The sequence below is a fragment of the Emys orbicularis genome, chromosome 6, assembly GCF_028017835.1.
Source record: "Emys orbicularis isolate rEmyOrb1 chromosome 6, rEmyOrb1.hap1, whole genome shotgun sequence".
Taxonomy (NCBI): domain Eukaryota; kingdom Metazoa; phylum Chordata; order Testudines; family Emydidae; genus Emys; species Emys orbicularis.
The window spans coordinates 15,903,128-15,927,685 of NC_088688.1; the positions used below are offsets into that span (position 1 = coordinate 15,903,128).

Genomic DNA, 24,558 nt, shown 5'->3' on the forward strand with positions numbered 1-24,558 from the left:
GCCAGCAGATCGAGGAACGTGATCGTTCCCCTTTATTCGACATTGGTGAGGCCTCATCTGGAATACTGTGTCCAATTTTGGGCCCCACACTACAAGAAGGATGTGGAAAAATTGGAAAGAGTCCAGCGGAGGGCAACAAAAATGATTAGGGGTCTGGAGCACATGACTTATGAGGAGAGGCTGAGGGAACTGGGATTGTTTAGTCTCCAGAAGAGAAGAATGAGGGGGGATTTGATAGCAGCCTTCAACTACCTGAAGGGGGGTTCCAAAGAGGATGGAGCTCGGCTGTTCTCAGTGGTGGCAGATGACAGAACAAGGAGCAATGGTCTCAAGTTGCAGTGGGGGAGGTCCAGGTTGGATATTAGGAAACACTATTTCACTAGGAGGGTGGTGAAGCACTGGAATGCGTTACCTAGGGAGGTGGTGGAGTCTCCTTCCTTGGAGGTTTTTAAGGCCCGGCTTGACAAAGCCCTGGCTGGGATGATTTAGTTGGGAATTGGTCCTGCTTTGAGCAGGGGGTTGGACTAGATGACCTCTTGAGGTCCCTTCCAACCCTGATATTCTATGATTCTATGATTCTAAGTTGAACTTACAAATGTAGAATTACGTACAAAAAAACTACATTCAAAAATAAAACAATGTAAAACTTTAGAGCCTATAAGTCCAATCAGTCCTACTTCTTGTTCAGCCAATTGCTCAGACAAACAAGCAACAAAGAGTCCTGTGGCACCTTATAGACTAACAGATGTAGTCTATAAGGTGCCACAGGATTCTTTGTTGCTTTTTACAGATCCAGACTAACACGGCTACCCCTCTGATATCAGACAAACAAGTTTGTTTACGTTTGCAGGAGATAATGCTGCCTGCTTCTTGTTTACAATGTCACCTGAAAGTGAGAATAGGCATTTGCATGGCACTGTTGTAGCTGGCATCACAAGATATTTACGTGCCAGATGTGCTAAAGATTCATATGTCCCTTCATGCTTCAACCACTATTCCAGAGGACATTCTTCCATGCTGATGACAGGTTCTGCTCGATAATGATCGAAAGCAGTGCAGACCGATGCAGATCACTTTAATCACCTGAGTCAGATTCCACCAGCAGAAGGTTGATGTTCTTTTTTGGTAGTTTGGGTTCTGTAGTTTCTGTGTCGGAGTGTTGCTCTTTTAAGACTTCTGAAAGCATGCTCCACACCTCGTCCCTCTTATTCTTGAAGGCACTTCAGATTCTTGAAGGCACTTTAGATTCTTAAACCTTGGGTCAAGTGCTGTAGCTATCTTTAGAAATCTCACATTGGTACCTTTGCGTTTTGCCAAATCTGCAGTGAAAGTGTTCTTAAAACGAACAACATGTGCTGGGTCACCATCGGAGACGGCTATAACATGAAATATATGGCAGAATGAAGGTAAAACAGAGCAGGAGACATACAATTTTCCCCCAAGGAGTTCAGTCACAAATTTAATTAATACATTTTTTTTTTAAATGAGCGTCATCCGCATGGAAGCATGTCCTCTGGAATGGTGGCCGAAGCATGAAGAGGCATACGAATGTTTAGCATATCTGCCAAGTAAATACCTGGCAACACCAGCTACAAAAGTACCATGCGAATGCCTGTTCTCACTTTCAGGTGACACTGTAAATAAGAAACGGGCAGCATTTTCTTCCGTAAATGTAAACAAACTTGTTTTTCTTAGCAATTGGCTGAGTGGACTTGTAGACTCCAAAGTTTTAAATTGTTTTGTTTTTGAGTACAGTTATGTAACAAAAAAAAAAAAAAATCTACATCTGTAAATTGCACTTTCACGATAAAGAGATTGCACTTCAGTACTTGTATGAGGTGAACTGAAAAATACTATTTCTTTTGTTTATCATTTTTACAGTGCAAATATTTGTAATAAAAATAATATAAAGTGAGTACTGTACACTTTGTATTCTGTATTCTAATTGAAATCAATATATTTGAAAATGCAGAAAAACAAAAAAATATTTAATAAATTTCAATGGGCATTCTATTGTTTAACAGTGCAATTAAAACTGCGATTAATCATGATTTTTTTTGAGTTAATCATGTGAGTTAATTGTGATGAAATCAACAGCCTTAGTCAGGACTCTTGGGTTCTAATCTCTACTTTGAGCTTCACTCGGTGAATGCGGGCAAGTATCTTAACTTCTCTGTGCCTCAGTTTCCTCAGCTGTAAAATTATGTGTATCACCTAGTGACCCCCGAAACTTCAGTCATAACCGGGTTCCTATCATGCTTGGTACAAATGCATAGTAGGAGACAAGAGAGCTCACAATCGAATTTAAGACAAGATGCAACAACTGAGTGAACTGTTGGAGGGGGACAGGGTGAAAGGAACATCTCACTATGTAAACTAGCCTATGTGCCCGATTAGCATCAAGTGAGAGAAATATCTAGCTAGCTACTTCACACCTACCCACCTCCTTTGCTAAGGACCATTCCATTAACATCACTGCTCAGGGACAGTGCACCCTGTTTTCAATATTTCTAACGGTTTGGAACTTGAAAGAAAATTAATCATCTTGATCTTGCTTTGTAATAGTATGAGCCTCAGTTTCTGTTCCTTTCTGGTCCTATCATAGTGTGCTCATATTCAGTGTCTGGGGTTCACCTTGAAGACCTTTTTTTCCCTCTCTCGCTCATGTAAGCATGCACACACTGCCAGCGATGGCTACTGTAGCGGGGTTAAAAGCCAGCCCTTGGAGAGGGCTGGGGCTGGGAGCCTTAGGCTTGGCTGATTGGGAGGCAGCCACAGCTGTGGCCACGCCCTAAACAGACTCAGCTGAGGAGCCAGGAGCAGAAACACAGTCTCTCTAGGGTTACCATTCGTCCGGATTCCCCCGGACATGTCCGGCTTTTTGAGCTAAAAATAGCGTCCGGGGGGAATTTGTAAATGTCCGGATTTCCCACCCCCCCCCCCCATGCAGAGCACGCGCGGCTAACAGGGCAGCCGGCCAGATGGTGTCACTTACATGGGGCTCCGACAGCCAGAGAGAGCCCCTCCTCCGCTTCCCCTGCAGCAGAGATCACTCCCTCCCTCCCTGCATTCGCCTCCGGCAATCTGGAACTCCTCCCAGGCTCCTCCTCCCCTGCTGCCCAGCGTGCCGGGACGAGCGGCAGGGTAAGGGGGTCAGGGGGTCGGAGAAGGGGCAGGGAGGTTCTGGAGGGGGCAGTCAAGAGACGGGGGGGTCGGGAGTTCGGGGGGGGGCTTTCTGGGGGGGGGTGGATAAGGTTTTGGGCAGTCAGGGTATAGGTAGGGGGTAGCGTCCTGGGGGGCAGTTACGGTGGGAGGGGTCTTAGGAGGGGGCAGTTAGGGGACAAGGAACAGGGAGGCTTAGGTAGGGGGTGGGGTTCTGGAGGGCAGTTAGGAGCAGGGGTCCCAGGAGGGGGCAGTCAGGGGACAAGGAGCGGGGGGGGGGGTTAGGAGTTCGGGGGCGGGGCTGTCAGGGGCAGGGGTGGGGAGAGGGATCGGAGCAGTCAGGGGACAGGGAGCAGAGGGGTTTAGATGGGTCGGGAGTTCTGGGGGGGCCTGTCAGGGGGTGGGGAGTGGTTGGATGTGGCGTGGGAGTCCCAGGGGTCTGTCTGGGGGTGGGGGTATGGATAAGGGTTGGGGCAGTCAGGGTACAGGGAGGGGGTAGGGTCCTAGGGGGCCAGTTAGGATGGGGGGAGGATCTCAGGAGGGGGCAGTCAGGGGACAAGAGGCAGGGAGGCTTAGGTAGGGGGTGGAGTCCTGGGGGGCAGTTAGGGGCAGGGGTCCCGGGAGGGGGCAGTCAGGGGACAAGGAGCGGGGGGAGTGTTGGGGGTTCTGAGGGGGGCGGGAAGTGGGAGGGAGTGGAAGGGGCAGGGGCGGCGCTAGGGCAGGACGGGGGCGAGGCTAGGGCAGGACGGGGGCGGGGCTCCACCCATCCTCTTTTTTGCTTGTTGAAATATGGTAACCCTAGTCTCTCTCTAGCTGTAGAGGGAGACGGACCTGGCTGCAGAGTACCTGAATGGAGCAGGGCTGGGGAAAGGCAGAGGAGCTGGGGAGGCTCCAGCCTGGAAAGCCCCAGGCTGCGGCCTAGCAGAAGGCCAATTAGGTACTGGGGTTGCAGGGGGCAGCCCACGGGTAGGCAGAGGCAGCAGGTCCAAACCCTCCTTGCCAGTGATGAGTGGCTTTTACACTGCAGTCTGCCCCAGTGAGCGGGGGCTAGATGGTGACTGGCAGTAGCCCATGACTGAGGCAAGATGGAGATAGAGGATTGGGGGTTTCCTTCAGTGGGGAGACCCTGAGACTGGGGGCATTGCCAGGGGGCAGCACCCGAGATAACAGGGCACCGGGTCCTGGGAGAGACATGGGGGCCCGCGGTAGCGGGACACCGGCCTGCAGAGGGTGCTCCGGAGGCTGGACAAGAGCTAACGACCAGCAGGAGGCGCCGCATCGGTGAGTCCCACACCGCTACACTAACAGCAGATGAGCCAGCTGCTGTGACAATGTTGCATATTGGGCCTGATCCTGAGCCCATTGAAGCTGATGGAGAGACTCCTGCAGACAGCTCTTTAAGCTAGCAAAATAAAAGGCATAAGGAGATCTGATGGTGGGAAGCTGAAGCTAGACACATTCAGATTAGAAATAAGGTGCACATTTTTAAACAGTGAAGATAATTAACCAACAGAACAATTTACCCAGTTATGTGCTTTCTTCATCACTCCAAGTCTAAGTCAAGACTGGGTATCTTTCTACCAGATATGCTTTAGCTCAAAGAGAAGGTCTGAGCTTGATGCAGGAATTATTGGGTGAGGTTCTTTGGCTGTGTTATGCAGGAGGTCAGACCAAGTGATCCAAATAGTCCCATCTGTCCTTAAAATCTATGAAACTCTGAATCTCTGACTTCAGTGGGCTGTAGATCAGTCTCTCATAGAACCATTTTCTATTGCATGTTGGTACGTGCTTGTTTTAGGAGTATATATATATATATATATATATGAAAAAGCTTAATTATGTGATTTTTCTCAGATGTCTTACAAACATTAAGTAACTAACCCATTTGGTGTCTGAACAGACTGCGTGCTCTTAGCTGGACCGATACTATTGTTAGCGGAGCACCATCAGGTGCTTCACACCGTGAGTTGATCAAAATAGAGTTGGATCCTGCAATCCGTCCATGTGAGTCCCACTGACTTCGGTGGGAGCTCAGTGCATGAAGGCTTTGCAGGAAAAAAGGGTTCTTGATGTGTGCGTGAAATGTACTTTTGTTCAATAAATCCTGTTTGCAATAGGTCCTTTAAAAGTTACAAGGAAAAAAATCTGTACAGGAAGCGAAGGGGTTAACGGATTTGAATTAAATTGGATAAGAAGAGGTGGTTTGGAAACTTTTCACACTGCTTTTCATTTTGCAGAGGGGTTGAATCGGTTTGGGGATATTTATATGAATGCTAATTGCATAGACTGCTGAGCAAAGCCTAGAGAAACTGCTTGTTGAGTAGGAGGGCCGCTGCGGTGCGCCTTGAAGCCTAGGGCGCGGGCCCGGGTGAAGCCGCCACAGGTGCAGATCTTGGTGGTAGTAGCAAATATTCAAACGAGAACTTTGAAGAATGCTAATTGCATAGACTGCTGAGCAAAGCCCAGAGAAACTGCTTGTTGATATTAAAACATACGAAGAATTCCTCTAGCAGCACCCGGTTAGAGCTGGGAATGTCGAAGGCTGGCCAGGGTCAGAACTCCGTTGAGTCCTTCACTATAACAAGTTGATACAATTATTAACTGGCTCTATTTGCCTATTTCTGCTCATGCTCAGAGGTGACTTGTGGACAGAAGACAGGGTTTGCATAAACACTCCTCAAAACAGCAATCCACTTGGAAAAGTAGGGTTATTTGCCATAGAGGGTTCCGGTTTTCTTTTCATTCTCATCAGTCTCTCCCCTTGCATCTCCAAGGGTTACATTGCCGAAGGTGCTTTGGTCAAGAACAAAAACTGGGATTCCACACCCACATCCACTCTACAAGTAATCAAACTCTGAACACTGAGGGTAAGAGCAAGTTTCAGATTTGTTGGAAAGATGCATAGCTACATTCGAGTTGACTCATTCATGTGTAAAACTTCTATATTTTCTCTCCTAAACGTTCGCTTCTGAACTGTAAATATTTGCTTGTAAGAGACTTTTTTGATTTATAAAATGTAACATTAATTTTACTGTAAATAACAACATTACTTCCAGAGCTACATTACTACCAGTACTTAAAATGAGGCAGCAGTAAGCCTAAGAGAGAGTAAGGGTGCGTGAGAGTCAGAAATGTCCTCTAAATTACACATGTGTAATAACCAGCAGTATGGGAAGAAAGAACAGACAGGGAAATGTCTCTCTCGTTATCTTTCCATTTCCTTCTTGGTTGAACATAACTCGCTACACATCCAGCTTAGCCATAGTGTTCCTTCTGAGTGGTTTCAGGCACAGTACGATCTTCAAGCTGACATGAAAATCTCTTTCGATACAAGCAGTATGTGTGATTTGACAAGCATCTCTCCTGCATTCCGTAAGTCTCCTGCCTTTGCTTTCCCTTCTCTACTAATGCCATTGTTAGCGGAACAGTTAGCAGCATCTAAGACAATTTGGAATTACAATTTCTACCAACAGGTTCAAAGAGGTTTATTAAATTACTTTCAACATGACTGAAACAGCTACTGTCCTCATCCAGGAAACGTAGGCACCGAGTGGCAAAGTGACTTGCCCACAGTAGTAGAGAGAGTTAGTATCAGAATTTGGGATTAAAATTCAGAGGGATCAGGCTCCTCATAGTGCACTTAGGCAATGTCTTCACTAGCACTTTTGTTGGTAAAACTTTTGTCAGCCAGGGGTGTGAAAAAACACACCCTGGACCAACGTACGTTTCACTGACAAGTGTGCCGGTGTGGACAGCGCTATGTTGGTGGGAGGCGCTCTCCTGCTGACATAGCTAATGCCGCTCTTTGGGGGTGGTTTAATTATGCTGACGGGAACCCTTTCTCCAACTACATATTCTGATAAGACCATGGATCCATTCAAAGGATTACACTCAGAGAGAGAAAATTTCCTTTGAATGAATCAGTCCTTGTATCAGAATGTGCAATGGGAGCAGGGATTTCTGACTTGTTTGTATGTATTGCAGATGCAAATCTGGTTCCCACACCTAATCAGAATAACCCCCAGCCTCTAGAAAGGCATTTCAATAGCAAAGTTGGGTAAGGTCCGACCTTCTAAAAGTCCTGGAACTGAAGGAGAATTTAGCATTGGTTGTGGTCAGTAATCTGTCCTCTCCTCTATTTCTTATATTTGATAGAAAAATCTCTACAATGCTCTGTTAATATTTCAAGTTCAAGGTAGAAAATAAACACCCCAGCTAATTAAACCAATGGAAATTATGCACTGTGTTCTGCTAGGAGCAAAAAATCACCCCAAGGACTTCTCAGTGCTTCCACTCCTACCCCCCTTTCCCGGACAGAAGAAGAAATCCAGAAGATTGATAAGCGCCTTTTTGTTTGCCCAGTCATGGTTAAGTGGCATTCTGCACATCTGAATCTCTACAGGAAATTACACGACCAACCCTATGTCTGCTTCATTTTATTTCACCCTGCTGTCCTGCCATTACAATGCCTTGCAGCACAAGTTCTGTCAGTGTCTGTACCAAACCCCTTATAAATCTGTTTAATATTACACATACATGCATGCCCATGATAAATACATGTTATTCCCATTTACATTGTGAATTTATCAAATTTCTCTAGGAGTAAGTGCAACAAAACAAAATAATAATTATCTAAATTCATGTGTTCAAAAAACCCTCTGTGATGGATACACTAGGACAGGGGTGGGCAAACTTTTTGGCCCGAGGGCCACATCGGGGTTCTGAAACTGTATGGAGGGTTGGGTAGGGAAGGCTGTGCCTCTCCAAATAGCCTGGCCCCTGCTCCCTATCCACCCCCTCCCACTTCCTACCCCCAGACTGCCCCCATCAGAACCTCTGACCCATCCAACCCCCCCTCCGCTCCTTGTCCCCTGACCGCCCCCTCCCGGGACCCCCCGCCCCTAATTGCCCCCCCCCAGAACTCCACCGCCTATCCAATCCCCCCTGTTCCCTGTCACCTGACTGCCCTGACCTTTATCCACACCCCCGCCCCCTGACAAGCTCCCTGAGACTTCCACGCCTATCCAACCCCCCCATTCCCCGTCCCCTGACCGCCCCGCCCAGAACCTCTGCCCTATCCAGCTGCCCCCTGCTCACTGTCCCCTGACTGCCCCACGGGACTCCCTGACCCTTATCCAACCCCCCCCCCCCCGCTCCCCACCCTCTTATCATACCGCTCAGAGCACCAGGACCGGGAGCTGCACCGCCCGGCTGGAGCCAGCCACGCCATGGCGCAGTCTAGAGCACTGGGGCAAGCTGGCGGCTCTCGCAGCCACGCTGCCCGGCAGGAGCTCACAGCCCCACCGCCCAGAGCACTGGCGGCATAGCGAGCTCAGACTGAACCTTCCGCCAGCTAGCTGTCTCCATGTCCCGATTTCAGCTAGACGTTGGGAAAACTGAGTGAATGAGTTGTCAGTCTGACAACACAGATGCAGAGTGGAGCGTCAACAGCATACTGATGACTCTCCAACCCAAACTTCTCACTGTCTTCCCGAGCTGTTTCACATTCACCGAACAGAGGGGAGAGCGAAGCCCACAAGATGGATGAACAGTGGTCCTGGCTCTCCAAGAGAGAGAAAAGAATGAAGACACTCATGTACAATTCCTACCTATCTCTGCCCAGGTTTGCAAGTGGGTCAACAAAAGCTCAAGATCAAGATTATCGAAGGCTGCTGTCAGATCAAAAAAGAATCAGCACAGACACCTGATCTATGTCCATCACTGGAGGCAGATGGTCAACTAATGAAACCAGCACAGCCTGTGCATCCTACCCAAGGGCAAAGCTCAGGGTGTAAAGGATCGGGGAATACACTCGACTCTAAAAGGTGCCAGAGCTGCCTTGCTGTAACCTTCTGAATAATCTTTCCAGCGCAAAGCAACTGGGCAATAACTGGAAAGAAGCATGTGATTTATGAACTAGGTACTACAGGACCTGGGGGTGTAGGGTTTAGTAGGACAGTAAAACCAAAAGCGCTCTGGTTCTTCCTTGCTGTAGTTTGGCCGAACAAGTCTACTTGCAAGAAAATGTTACGGTTCTTCCCCACGTTAGTTTAGCTGTCTGGGAGTGTTTGCAAGAGAAAACATTCCCCTCCCCCTTACTTTAAATGAGGAGGAATGAGAAAGAGACATGGCCTCAGAGGAGGTGGGTACTAAAAATATAGTCCAGATATTGATTCTGAATGAAAACAGTTTGCCAGTGATGTAATAATGCTAATCCAGGGGTAGGCAACCTATGGCACGCGTGCCGAAGGCGGCACACAAGCTGATTTTCAGTGGCACTCACACTGCCCAGGTCCTGGCCACTGGTCTGGGGGGCTCTGCGTTTTAATTTAATTTTAAATGAAGCTTCTTAAACATTTTATAAACCTTATTTACTTTACATACAACAATAGTTTAGTTATATATTATAGACTTATAGAAAGAGACCTTCTAAAAACGTTAAAATGTATGACTGGCACGCGAAACCTTAAATTAGAGTGAATAAATGAAGACTCGGCACACCACTTCTGAAAGGTTGCCAACCCCTGTGCTAATCTTTTTTCCATGCTGTGTTGTAGCCGTGTTGGTCCCAAGACATTAGAGAGACAAGGTGAATGAGGTAATATCTTTTATTGGACCCAACTTCTCATGGTGAAAGAGACCAGCTTTCAACTTACACTGAAGAGCTCTGTGTAAGCTCAAAAGCTTGTCCCTCTCACCAACACAAGTTGGTCCAATAAAAGATATTACCTCACCCACTTTGTGTCTCTAATATTTTTTCCACTCTTTCTGATATCTGAAAGAGAAATTCCTCCAACAGATGCACATTAACAATTTATGCACAAGTTTTAGACACCTCAGGCATTAATCATAAGCCTAGGAAGGCAGGAAAAAAAATCTCCATAAAACGAAGACTTTTTAAACCTCTTAAACTGGCATAAAGGAAAAGTAAATCAAATTATGCAATTCTCATGAAGGAAAGAGAAACTATAAATATTTGAGCAATAAATTAATGGGGGAAAACCACTAGAGAAGAGAGAGAGAGAGCATAGCTCTGTTACAACATGGCACCAGCTGCCAAGGGGATGCGACGGGAAAGTAGCACTCAGAACCAGCTACAAGTAATGCTTTCTTTGCAAACGGAGCCCTTTTTAGCAGAAAAGATGTGTGCTACATGCAAAGTTGGGTAAAATGCTAGTGACCTATATTTTTGTTTCTCCAGCTCTTTCAATTTGGAGCTGGTTGCTCCCAGGTCAGCCCACCTATGGGAATAAGAAGTACTTTTGCTGCAGGAGTTTATGCTTCCTGTCACAATTTTGTATAAAACTGTTGCTTCTTGCTTTTAGCAGGAACTGTAGCCCTTTTTAGACAGAAATGTCACCAATGTGTTAACTGACTGAGATGTTACAAAGCTTGACAGCACAGGGTAGAAGTGTTAGACATAAATTATGACTTTGTAAAATGGGGCGAATGTTTGCTAGACTTAGGTCAATTCTCAAACTATGGCTCAGAGAATCAGTGGTCCATGGACTCCTTCCTTATTGGTCTGCACATATAAAGAAGCAAGTAGAGGATTAGGATGTTGGGAGAGTAGGTGGGTCCAGGAGAGGATTTCTTTTTAAATTAACAGATCCACAGATTTGAAAAGTTAGAGAATGATTTTCATAGGTAAAAGCTGCTCCATACAGTTGCCAGCTCACATTTCCATGTTGCTAACCAGGGGTGGCTCTATGTATTTTGCCGCCCCAAGCACGGCAGTGAGGCAGCCTTCGACGGCATGCCTTCGGCGTACCCACCGCTGAAATGCCGCCGAAGCCGCGGGACCGGCGGACCTCCTGCAGGCATGCCGCCGAAGGCAGCCTGACTGCTGCCCTCACTGCGACCGGCAGGCCTCCTCCCACAGCTTGCCGCCCCAGGCATGCGCTTGCTGCACTGGTGCCGCCCCTGTTGCTAACCACACAGTGTTTTCCTTTATGCAAACAGAAAAGCAGCAATTGCATAACATCAATACCAAAACAAGGTTCTAAGGAGCTGCATTTTATTCAGAAGTATGTTGGTTTTAGACTAAACCTTAAAAAAATACACCTCTACCCCATATAACGCTGTCCTCGGGAGCCAAAAAAGCTTACCGCGTTATAGGTGAAACCGTGTTATATTGAACTTGCTTTGATCCGCCGGAGTGCGCAGCCCCGCCCCCCTGGAGCACTGCTTTACTGCGTTATATCCGAATTTGTGTTATATCGGGTCGCGTTATATTGGTGTAGAGGTGTATTTTGAAACTCGCGTTACTATCCATACAAACAAAACTGCATTAAAAGACAGTTATTAAGGTTACAGAGGGAAGAAACTCTAAAGTTAGAAATTTACAAAATTAAGGTTGCCCTCTTGCAACTTGTGCTTGAGTTAAAGTGACAGGAGTTTGCAACCTCATGTTAGTTTTGTGACCCCCAAAACAATGGGAGAGATTGACACAGCTTGAACCTGCAAAGTTTGTCCACCCCTAGTTGCAATTTTATTTTGTGATAATAGCTCAAGTGACTTAAAACTGTTGTAGGTGTATTTAACCAACAACAGTTGGAAGAACTCTGGGGCAGGGATTTGAGGTGCCGGTCATACTTCCATCTTGAGCTTTGCAGAGATACTAATAAAGCACAGTAGGTATCTACTGACAACACACTATGTCCAGTGAGTGTAAATGCAGCCCCATTGCTTTAGTCACTGATAATTGGGTTGGACAAAGCACCAGAGAATGGTACTGTAGGCAGTTGTGTTTATAGAGGGGATAGACAATAGATCTTTTCCATCTCTAATTTCTGTTTCTCTGCTTGAACCTGGGGAGATAATGCGAATGGTACAAATGGGTACTATGTGGTTTCTGTAGCTTAGTGTGTGACCTTATATACTTGGTTAATAAACACTTTCTCAGATCTCCTGAGAGTCTTTCCATGTTTGTCCAGGAACTAGGGAGAGGAGAAGGATCCAAAATTGAATTTCTGCACTAAAAGAATTTGTTTTGGACACAACATCTCCAAGGATGAACTAGCTTAGCAGGGTAAGCCAAGGAAGAGTTGTACTGAAAACGAGTTTGCACGACAGTCAATACATGCATAAGCACTCCAACACAAACATAGTCACACAAGAACAAGAAGATACAAATCTTCTCTAAAGGAAATACTATGAAAATGCCCATGCAAAGGGGAATGTAGCTGGTATACTGTCAGTGAAGAGAAACACATGTTTTGCCTGAAAGAGGAGAGCAGACCACTTGTACAATAGACTCCGAGCAACAATCCACCCTGCAAAACATTTTCACTCACATATTATACAGCAAGGCCAAAAAGCACTGGTGTCACCTTCCAGTGTAAAGAAGTGCTCTCATTTCCTGCCAGGTTTACTTAATGCATCCTTAGAGCTAAACAAATAAAAATGTCATCACCATTACAGTAAACCTCTGTGATTCATATGAAAACAGTCGCTTAGATGTCAACACAAATGTTGACTAAACTGCACTCTCCTGCACAACATCCAGGTGCAAGTGGTAAGCAGAGCCTGATAACCTTATCTCAGCCTGTATCTGCTAGGCAGAGAGCTGGGGCAGGAGGATTGTGGGTGGATAGCTCAGGATTCTGTTGTGGGGGACAGGAGAGGATGACTCTGTAGCTGAGAGGTCACAGGGAGACTGGGTTGGACCAAAGCTTCTGATGAAGAGCTGACTTTGCAGCTGGGTTCAATGCTACCAATGTGATAGGTGCCTTAGCTATATGAGAGCGATTGATTCAGAGTTGGGGAGAATGGGTGTTTGGAGTTAAAAACCACATCAGTGCAGCTAGGGAAGGAGACACGCATGTGGATTCACAATTGCTGCTGATCAAGTTACCCCAAATGCAGTATATGGATGGACCAATGCGCACCTGAAGATCTTTTGATGTGCAAGAGGAGAGTCAAGCTGGGAGGCTTGTAGTGACAAGAAGCTCCCCCCCGCATCTTAACCATGCCTGCATTTGCCACTCGGCTCACACATAGATAAAATCAGTGGCACAGCAGCTGGCATATGCCAGTGAGGCGGCATTCCCTAGGAACATCTGCCATCACTCTGACTGCTGGAAGCTACAACTAGTCCAGAGAGTAGAGAGTAAGCTGCAGAGTGCCTTCAAACTGCCACACAATATCAGTCTTTAATGGCCAGAATGAGTTAAGAGAGACTTTGGTTTATTACCCATGTCAGATGGATTTACTTAGGCTGTTTGAGCCATTCAAAAGGTTATTAGCACCAAACGCATGAAAATAATCTCTCATTCTAAAATTCTTTACCTTCAGACTGTTGTAGGCTAGATCTGTATCACGGTCTGAATCCATTTCATTCTTCGTTTCAATTACCTGGATGGATTAAAAGACAAACAGATATTTGACAGCTGCCTAGAGAAGCTGGTAAATAGGCCGGTTTTCCAACTCAGGCAATCTGACTTTGACTGCAGTTCTGGGTCACCTCCAGTATTTGTTGTTGGCTGGTGTTAAAGTGCAACCAAAGAAAGCAACTACCCTAAATTGTGTATGGTAAACAGACATTAGGTGAAATGCAAAGGCCAAGTAGGAATATAATAGGGGAAAATGTACAGGGAAAAAGATAAGAAGTGTAACCATCCTTCCTTTCCCCCATACCAAGACTGTATTCAGACTAAAACCTTGTCTACACTAGAACTTACATCGCTCAGGGGCATGAACAATCCACACCCCTGAGTGATGTAAGTTATACTGACCTAAGCACTGGTGTAGACAGCGCTATGTCAGCAGGAGAGCCTCTTATAGGAGGCGAAGTAGTTAAGCCGATAGGAGAGCTCTCTACGACAGCAGCACAGCTGCATCGGTGCAGCACTTCTAGTGTAGATGCAGCCTCTGTGCCTAAGGGCTGGGATCTAATTTATGTCTGAAGGTTCGTCACTTTTTTGGGTGCTATATAAATAAGATCAAAATATGTTTTAAAGAAAGGAAATGATGGAATTTAGATTGGATACTGGCATCTTCCCCAACTTCTTTTGGAGTTTTCCCAAAAAACGTACTACTAGCAAATGAGATCGTACTTAAATCCATTGCATTATGCAAGTCTTGCTGTAAGTAAAGTACAGTTCTTGTAGCTCAGAGACTCATAAAACCAAAACCACATTTTACAGCAAAAATTATGGTTTCGGCTCATTTCCCCACATGGCTCTGCCAGATGGCCCAACACATCAGGGTCAAGAACATAACAAGTGGCTTGAAGCACACAAATGTAATGTTTAAACTTACATTACATTAGAAAATGCCATGCACATGGGGCCTAATGTTATTTCCTTAAATTCATCTCAAGGTCAATTGAAGGTGGCAGAACAGAAGAGTTCTCAACTCCGTCGTGCTCAGACTATCAACTTCCACTCTCCTGCCTTTCCACTAAGGGAAGAGATAGCACTGAAATGCAATTCCTTACAGGCACACTCGTCCACTGTTCTAGGATTAACAAGTAACTAGAGGTATGTCTACATTGCAAAGAAAAACCCACGGTGCCAAGTCTCAGAGACCAGGTCAACAGGCTCGGCCTCGCGCTGTGGGGCTAAAAATAGCAGTGTAGACATTCAGGCTCGGGGTGCTGCTTTGGCTCTGAGTCCCTCCTCCCTCATAAGGTTTCAGAGCCTGGGCCCTAGTCTGAACCCGAACGTCTACACTGCTGTTTTTAGCCCTTAGCCCAAGCCCCGAGAGTCAACTGACCCAGGCTCTGAGATGCAGCACCACAGGTTTTTCTTTGCAGTGTAGACATTCCTAAGTCTTTATTTTACAAAGACTCAGGTGACAATGAATTTATTTTTAAATTACTCATCCTCCTCCCACTCCAGAGCAGCCAGAGTCACTCATACAGAGGAGTAGGCCCAATAACCCTTAACTCTGTGAAATGCACAGGGAGTACCGGCCCTGGAGGTCCCAGTGCAACAAGCAGATGTAGAGTGAAGCTGCTACCAACCACAATGCACTTGGACACTATAACTTTCTTTCAAAGCCAGCAGAGCCTAATAAAGAAGCAGGAGCTAAGGCTTATCAGGCGGTTTGGCTTCTTTAGGTTCTTTGAGGGATCTCAACTGCAGAAAATGTCAACTGCTGAAAGGACAGGATTTAAAACTGCTGTGAGGCTCCCTATAACCACTACCTAGCTAACTCTTACTCGGTCCTGACCCAAGTGCAAGCAGGTCAGTAGTGCCAGACATTCTTGATTTTTACTTTTCTCCTCCCTCCCTATTTCTGTTCCCATGCAAGGTCAAACTGCTCTTTCATCAACAGAAGCAACTACCAACAAAAACTGATCAACTCCCAGAAATGAAACCATCAGTTAATTCCTTGCACCAAAACTCATCATTGAATCACTAAATGTTTTTGTGCACTGAGCCTGTTTGATGGAGAAATCCCCATATCCAGTTGGGATCACTAAGATTTGCAGTTCTTGGACGTTTTATTCCATGAATGGATGGGGCAGGCTTCATCTGGGTCAAAACATGGGCTGAGAGGAAGATATAAGAGAAGCTCATTTTCCTATGCCTATCACCCTCTGCATACATTATAGATATCTGAAAGGCGACACAAGGTTCTGGAGACTGGGACAAAAGAGGTAACAACACTGATATCCAGAAATGTCATATTCTGCTGGTTGTTTTCCAGAGAGGATGAGGGACTTTGAAAATATTTCAAAACCAAACATTTCCATCAAGGAGCACGTACAGCGGGGGCTGAGTTTGCTACCTCTGTAGTGCTACCATAGAATTAAAATTTAAATGCAAAAAGAAGCACCAAAGAACTGGCAGCACTGACAGAAATGCTATTTTTGACTTTCCCTCTTCTTCTCTTGGGCAGTGAGGAACAGTGACAGCTTGACTCAAATCACATCAAGTCCAAACTGAAAACTGATCTGGAATTAGTCATGCCCCAGAGCAGGAGTGGGCCTGCTGAGGGGTGAACCTTGACAAGGACCCTAATCTTGGAAATATAGTTAGAAATGGACAAAACTATGAACGCTTCAGAACCTTGACCAGTTGGAATGAACCCTACTAAAAATGTATGGGGAGATTTTAGGGGGGTAAAACATTCAGGGTTTTGGCTCATTTGAAGTTAACTCCTTAAGAGACACAGGTCAGCTTCAGAAAGATTTAAAAATATGAGGGGAGCAAGTTATGGCATATTGGCAGGAACCTTGTTTTTTAAATCGCTATCAATGAATGGAGATTATTTGTTAAAAACAGTTGTGCATCTCCTATGTTGCGTTCCTGCCGTCACCAGATGGAATAATTTTATTGACCTTCAATAGGAGTATCTGGCTACAGTGAATTAGAGATGATTGATATCACTTTAGTTGACTTTGCTACTGCTTTTATAAATGGACACATGGATCTCCTGCTTAAGAGAAATAACTGGAATAGATACCTGAAAAACATGCATTAAAACAGATAAAAAAATAACTTTTTTTATGAAACCAAGAACTGTAATAACTAGGCATTTTTATATTCAGCTGCTGTTGCCGAATACTGTGTACTGTACTATGCAGCTGTATAATGTATTATATATATATATATCTTCTCATAGAAAGAACCACTATAATTCAAACAAAAATTCCACCTATCATAATGGGCTCTGAAATATCTAATTCGCAGAGGTTACTTCTCCCGAAGAAAGGGAAAATACACAGGTTGCCATGAAAAGTTGACCTATATTAACAGTTATCACAGTGGTATTTGTGAAAGCACAGCTATTCTCTGTCAGAAGGACAAACTGCTGTCTCAGATACCACTGTGTGGGTTAGTACTTGTGGGTAAATATTGACCTTTTAGATGACTGTACTAATAAGGCCCAAAATATAGGAAGCTATTTTTTTTTTTGTAAAGCAACTCAGACATTCTGCACAGTGATGTTGGAGGAATAAACTCTGCTAGTCACTATACCTCTATTGCTGTTTTGCAGTTTATTATCTGAGGACTGGCCTACACTTAAAAATGAGATCAACCTAGCTAAGTTGCTCAGGGCTGTAAAAATTTCTAGCCTCAAGCTCTGTAGTTAGGTTGACAGAAGAATTCTTCTGGCTGCCCCTGGTGTAGATGCGGCTAGGTTGACAGAAGAATTCTTCTATGTGCCACGCCTCTTGGAGAGAGGGATTAACTACATCAATGGAAAATCCCCTTCTGTCAATGTAGGAAGCGTCTATACTATATCACTACAGTGGCACAGCTGCAGCTGCCCTTAGAGCTGGCAAGGGCTGTAATACTATATAACTATTACTGGACTCAGTCTTGAAAATATGGAGCTATAAAATACCCAGTTTGGGGCACAGACCTACCTTGTGTCTGTAGAATGCCTACCACACTTGAGAGTACTATGGTCAACATTTCCCCTTTTTCATTCCTAAACTTGAACTCCTAAATTCACATATTGGCACATAAATAAATAGTCTGGTTTTCAAAGGTGTTAAGTATTGAAACCAACAAGAATGAAGGGCACTTAGCACTTTGAAAATCAAGTCACTTACTTATGTGACTTCATATACGTTTAGATGCATGGCTTCAGATATCCACATTTGAAAGAACTGGCCCATGTTAGTAACAAGAACAGTGTGTTATGGTCTCATGTTTGTAAGACTCATACGTGTATGAATAGACAGTGCCTTGATTTGCCTTCTATTATTCAGGCTGCCTTTTCACTTGCTGGTCTCAGATATTAAAACTGAGTTCACAGCTAAAATTTCCCATAGGGATAGTAAACAGGATCAATGGTATATTGAATTCATTACACTAGAGGCCAACAGCCATTGCAGGGTCAATTGTCTCTGGGGTGGGATAAATCATTCCAACATTGATTTTACATTTCATTGATTTCAAAGCCATTGCTCATGTGGAGGAAGGTGGCAATAAAATAAAATGACATTGTTACTCATGGATGAATACAGTGATGTATATATTTAGAGAGAATGAATTACTTTGCTGGGTAGACTTTATATTCTGTAAGGAAATGGATGTATCTGATAGTACAGGCACCCACCTGTTCTAGGACATCAAATGACTCAGGCAGGCTAAGCTAGCAGAGATGTGCGAGACTCTTCTCTCTGGATATTTGTCCCTTTGAACCTCTAAATTAGTCTCTGATTAGGTTAAACTTTGAGGAAAGAACTTTCCTCCTTTTTGCTCAGGGTGGCATCGAGGCAGGATATGAGCTCTTTTGTAGTTAGAGTGTGGAGATTACATTTAAGGAAGCTCATGAATAAGCAGTAAAACTTCTGTTTATCTATTCAGATACATTCCAATTCCTCCAAGATTGATCATATTTTTGAACCTCTTAGCTCTTACATAGTATCTTGGGGAAATGCAAATCCAAGATGGATCATGAGCTGCGGATGTGTGTCTGAGTGGCCTAAACATCATGTTCTAGAGAGGAAGGATGGTCCATTGGTTCAGGTGTTAGCCTGGGGAGCCGGGTTCATTTACCTGCTCCACCAAAGACTTCCTGTTTGATCTTGAGCAAGTCATTTAGTCTCTCCATGCCTCAGCTCTTCATCTGTAAAATGGGGATACTACTTCACTTTTTCACTGAGGTGTTGTATGGATGAATACATTAAAGATTGTGAGGCTCTCAGATACTATGATAATACGGGTTTCAGAGTAGCAGCCGTGTTAATCTGTATCCGCAAAAAGAACAGGAGTACTTGTGGCACCTTAGAGACTAACACATTTATTTGAGCATAAGCTTTCGTGCATCCGAAGAAGTGGGCTGTAGCCCACGGAAGCTTATGCTCAAATAAATGTGTTAGTCTCTAAAGTGCCACAAGTACTCCTGTTCTTTTTATGATAATACGGCCATATAAGTACCTATGATGTCTACAAGACAGATACGTGTTCTAAATTCTTTGAATCTTTAGAACCACTGGTTTCAATGCTGACAAAGTTAATTCATCTCTTTACCTGCTGAGACAGATAAACAGAATACATGCTTCACTGTGTAAGGTTGTATCTGTTGGATGATATCTTAAACTGGGCATGGACAATAAAAGTATTTTCATAAGACTAGGGATTGCTCAGGTGCTGTTAGCTAAAAATTTCACCTTGCTCACTACTGTAAATAGTATTGTGCAACTGTAAACTACAGGGATGCTGCCCTCCATTCTGGAAGTGGCTGCCTGGCCTCCATCCTCTACCTCAGAAGATGCTGCATTTCAGTGCTTCTGTATGCGTCTACAAATCTGTAGATCCCTTTGGGGTCCTTTATGATGAAAGCTGCTATATAACATCCAATATCGTGATTGGGAATTATACATGTTAGGGTTGGAAAGTATAATTTGGTCATCCAGTACAGCTTCTTGTAAGAGGATTATTCATATATATCTTCCCATCTATGCAGCCACTCTCAACTCAAATGCTTCTAATGAGTTTGTCATAAACCATCTCATCAGGCAAAACCGTTCTGCTGGCTGATTGTCCTTAACTGCCAGAAAGGTTTTTCTCCTCATTTCCAAGATCAATTTGACCTTTCTTAACTGAAGGCCATTGCACCCAAATCTTAAATCACACACTGCATGCCCTAAGGCACTCAAGGAAAGCCAACCAGGATATGAAATTTAATATTAAAATTTAAAAAAGGGCATCTTTTACCTGGGATTTCTTTTTCTCCAGCTGGGTTTGCAGTTTCTTTCTCTCCTGTTCAAGCTCCCTCACTCGCTTTTGTAGCTTCAGGAAGAGAGTCATATCCATGGCTGCTTTATCCAAACCAACATCCTACATGGGCGGGAGAGAGAGAGAGTAATTTTATCAGCCCCAAAACATTAGTGAATAGAGCTGGGGGAATAACAGATTTTTTGGTTCACGGACAACTTCAAAAAATTTAAAAAAACAACAACTGTTTTGGGTCTGACCAAAACTAAAACTTTCAAAAGAAGAAGTCAAAACAAAAATTTAGTTTGGGGCCAAACAAAAATCTTAAATGAAAACATTTTGTTTCAATTTTGAGCTTTTAAAAATATTTATTTTTTTAAAACAAGAAAACGTCTAAATGAAAATTCATTTCAAACCGAAAAAATAACAGTGTTAAATTTTTTTTTCAAAGACTTGGATACCCACTGCCCCCAAAACAATTTGGCAAAACTGACACGTATTTGCAAAACACTTTGTTGTCACTGAATCTGTATTTTTCTCTGAAAAAAGTTTTGGTTAAAAAATTTCTCCCAGCTGATGTGGTGAATGCTCCGCTCAGTAACAGTATGTGGACTACACACTGCTCTGTACGTTCATGTCACCTTCCAATACTTAACACAAGACAAGTTTCCACATTTTGAAAGACCAATATTAATACTTAATATTAAAGGCACACATTATATTAAGTTTCCGATCATAAATAGGTTATAAAGGGTCAATGAATGGTTAATGGGCATTTTAATAAATTAATCAATTGTTATATAGTTCACGGAGTCAATATTTGCTTATAGCCATGGCTTATATCCATCTATAAAACTCTCTACTGATTGGCTTAAAATCATCTAGGAGACATACTAATGTATGTAACAGGCTTAAAACATACATTAATCTTTTATTAACACTTCATACGTTACTTGTAGATGGAGCTTTAATACTGAGGTGTGACCAACACTGAGGTTTTGATATTGTCTAGAGGCCCCAATCCATTGTACTTACATAGTGGAGGCTTTCATCAGTGGTTCTCAGAAGGCTTGATAGATATTAAAAAGCCTCATGACAGCCAGGTGAGGTAGGTAAGGGATTATACAGATGGGGAAGCTGCAGCATGTAGTGATGACGTGACTTGCTCAAAGTCACAGACTAGAAAATGGAACCCAAAGCATCCCAGGACTTTATTCTAGCAAAGACTGTATTTTATACTCCAACTTAAATATGAAGTGTACAGTTTATATAACTGATCTATGCCACTGTTAGCAGGGAGTAAGTAAAATATACTTCCCCTTCCTCCAATAATTCTTCACTTCCTCGCTCAAGTCAGATATTTAACTAGGACATTTCCTTCTATATTGAGATATTTGAAATTGTTCTTATAGAGAGGATGTATTGGCTGGCAAGGATTTGTAAAAAAACAAAGAAAGAAAACTGTTCTTTAGGAGGTTTATAATGTAATTTGGTATCCTTTGGAATGAAAGATGCTATAGAAATGTAACCTTACAATCAGTATTGATAGTCAGTCATAATAATGTTTAATGTTTTGTGGGTGTTTCCATATTTACCAGGATGCACCCTATACACCAATTCATTATGTTTAAACGGTGTTTAAGGGCCTGATCCTGCACTGAGTTCTTAGTAGTGCTCTATGCAGGATCAGGGTCTTAAGATTTCCCTCTCATACAATTAACAAGAATCATTCATAGCATGAAAAAAGAAGCAATTCTCACTAGTCACATTTCATACTCAAAGCCATACTCTTTCTCTATGGGCTCCATTTAGAGTGAGCCACATATCGATTATTCCCTCTTGACTAGCCAGAATCAGACAGAGCCCCTTAGCCAGTCTGACTTATAGTACCTCCACTTGTTGTATTGCATCCTCTGTGTCTCCTATCTCAGATGTAGAGACTGATGGACAATTGGAATCAGACTCTAGACTGCTCTGGTTAGATGGGTTCCTTCTGTGTCCTGGGGTCTGCTGTTCAAAAAAAAAAAAGAGATAATAGAGTGATTTAGTAGAAAAGACACTGTACTAAGGATTATGTAAACTAAGTTTTTGGGAAAGGGACCTTATCTATTAGGTGTTTTATAAATAATCATGTACACTTATGGCACTTTCTACTTAAAATAACGGGTCCATATTATTCATCAAGTCAAATCACTGTGTTCAGGACATTACAAAACACAGAGGGAGAGACAGCTCCTTATCCAAAGCTCTTACATTTTAAGTAGCTGGACAAGACAATGCAGACACATAATATATCTGCTGGTCAAGAGGAGGATTCCTCATAAAGCGGTTTAGTTTTAAAAAATATTTTTCGATATTAAGATGACTGTCATAAGAGGGTCGACCATTTGCTTGCTTTTGGGCTTAGTTTTCTGGTTCTTGTGCACTGGTGCACATTACGACAGGGGGACATTTAATCAAAATGTAGTTTAAAACAACAAAACACAAACACACCCAACTCCATTCACATATATATAAATAAAAAACCACAACCAACAACTTAAAAAGTGTCTATGCACCAGACACCAATTTTCTCATGTATGCTTGGAAGCTACTTTAACACATCAAAGCCTGGCTACCCGCGATTTGTGAAGTTTGGACACACACATCTGAGTTTGGAGCCTAATATTTATCACAATATCCTTATGGTTTTCTTTTAAATGTTCAGCCTTTGAACTGGATGACAGCATCCCTTAATAACTTATCAATGAGGCTATTGCTAAAACTCTAGCAAGTCTGAATCTAAAACTTAGACTTTTATATTTATGACGCCACAATGATTTTCTTAGAATTGAATAACAGAGTATATCTGTGATACTGAAATAGAGAAAAGATAAACAGATTTTTGCCTTGCTGCTCATAAGGAATCTGTAAATGCGTGACCAAGTGGCTACAGAAAACCATGTATTTCCAGAAGAAGTTGCTCTTGGTCTAATATCAATGCATAACTTCCCCCTCAGAAATATCAACACAAATGAGTTCTAGAATAGCATTGTTGTCATCAAATGAAATCAGTTGCATTATCCAGTTACCAATAATACACACAGGACATCAGAGGACAAGGGTAATGTAAAAAGCCTCTTCCATTACCTTTATAATAGTCATCTCATCCCTCAAATTGTCATATCTCTGCTCCAGCCTTGAATACTCCTTTACCAGGTTCTGATAACGAGATCGCTCCTCTTCCAGCTCCTTCTTCGTCAGGAGATTTTCCTTGACAGTGGTTTGGGCAAATTCATCTTTAAAAGATACATATTGAACTGTGATGTTCAGTTCTGAATTGATTTCTTACAGGCAACTGCAATATGATTTATAGTTCAACAAAATGCTCTCTGCTAAGAGGCTTTTTTGTAATCTTGCACTCTTATTTAGTGAATGCACTGTAACAAATCTGTGGCCAGCTAGGAATTTCATGGTTGTCACCACACTGCACAGAACAGCTATTTGGAACTTCATGGATGCAGGTAGAATAGATCTCCAATACTCCTGCTCCAAAACCAGTTGAGTAAAGGATAATCTCCTTTAGCTATTAGACATACGTCTCTGATGCACAAACGAGCAGTCTGATTCTATCCAATAGAGGGCAGTGGTGCACACATATTAGCCATATTACTCTATGGAAATACCTGATTTACCTATGTTGGATGTCAAGTGGGAAATCTATGCAATCATAGTATTGCATACTGTTGATGACTACAAAGAGGTAACCAAACTAGAGGTGATGGGGGAAGAGAGAAAGAATCCCTAATACAGAGCTCTGGTAGTGCAGGATTACTCTGTACAACACAGTCTTTGCTATCTGTACTTCCCAAAAACGTTAATCCTTTCCTACTGCACAGAATACCATGGGCATTTTAAAATAGTTTATTTTTGCATGTGAATTTATTAATTTACAAGAACTCTATTCTGAAACAAAATTTGTTTCCCCCTGTTATTTGAAGAAGAAAAAAAAATTAAAACTGGTAAGTCACATTACCATTTATTTTTTATTGAGCCAAACATTAAATTAACATTTAAATTAAAACAACAACAACTAAACTAACTTTTCTCAAGCTTTTACATAGTGGAAACATTCACTCACAGATACGGAACATTCGTGGCAAGTTTCACTTTGCAAGGGATTATGGGCCTGCTCCTGAAATCAATGGTTTGAATGGTGTAGGATAGAGCCTCATAACAATCCTACATTGGAAAGGAGATGGACTGGGTGACCTAATAGAACTTTCCATTTCTACAATAATCTTCAGAAAATAAGGGTGGGATGTGTAAAAGTGCTCAGGGTCAGCCTAGCTCTTCTCCTGTTCAATGGACGTGTTCTCATTTACTGCAATGGGAGCTGAGCTGAGACTCTCGGCAATTCTTTTTTAAAAAATTTTGAAATTTCATCCAAATTTCAAAATTTGAAAAATTCCAAGCAGCTCTAATGTTTCTAATATTAATGCTATTTCAACACTAGTTATAGCTGTGCTTAAAGATACCACTATAAAGAGGCTAAATGGTCAGTGTGCTGGGTTCAAATCTCAGTCTGCTCTAAATAGAGGTCAACATTTCCAAATATGGATGTGTCTAAAGTTAAATATTGACCAAGTAGTTCAGGTGCCTAAATAAGTGGATTGATTTTCAAGAGTGCTGAGCACTCAGCAATTCCTGTCTACTTCAACAGGAGATTCTGGGTGCTCAGCACTTGAAAAAAAATCAAGTGTCTTGTTTAGGTTTTAGGAGTTTAATTTTT

At 43.0% G+C, this 24,558-nt stretch overlaps 1 protein-coding gene across 1 annotated transcript in view; it reads right to left on the reverse strand.

Moving 5' to 3' along the window:
- Positions 1-24,558, reverse strand: part of MYO5B (myosin VB) — a 256,177-nt gene that overhangs the window by 42,103 nt on the left and 189,516 nt on the right. The window contains exons 23-26 of the mRNA XM_065406951.1: positions 22,917-23,065; positions 21,678-21,797; positions 19,788-19,910; positions 13,453-13,518 (exon numbers count right to left, since the gene is read on the reverse strand). Coding sequence (XP_065263023.1) covers positions 13,453-13,518; positions 19,788-19,910; positions 21,678-21,797; positions 22,917-23,065 — 458 coding nt within the window. The remainder of the gene's footprint in view (positions 1-13,452; positions 13,519-19,787; positions 19,911-21,677; positions 21,798-22,916; positions 23,066-24,558) is intronic.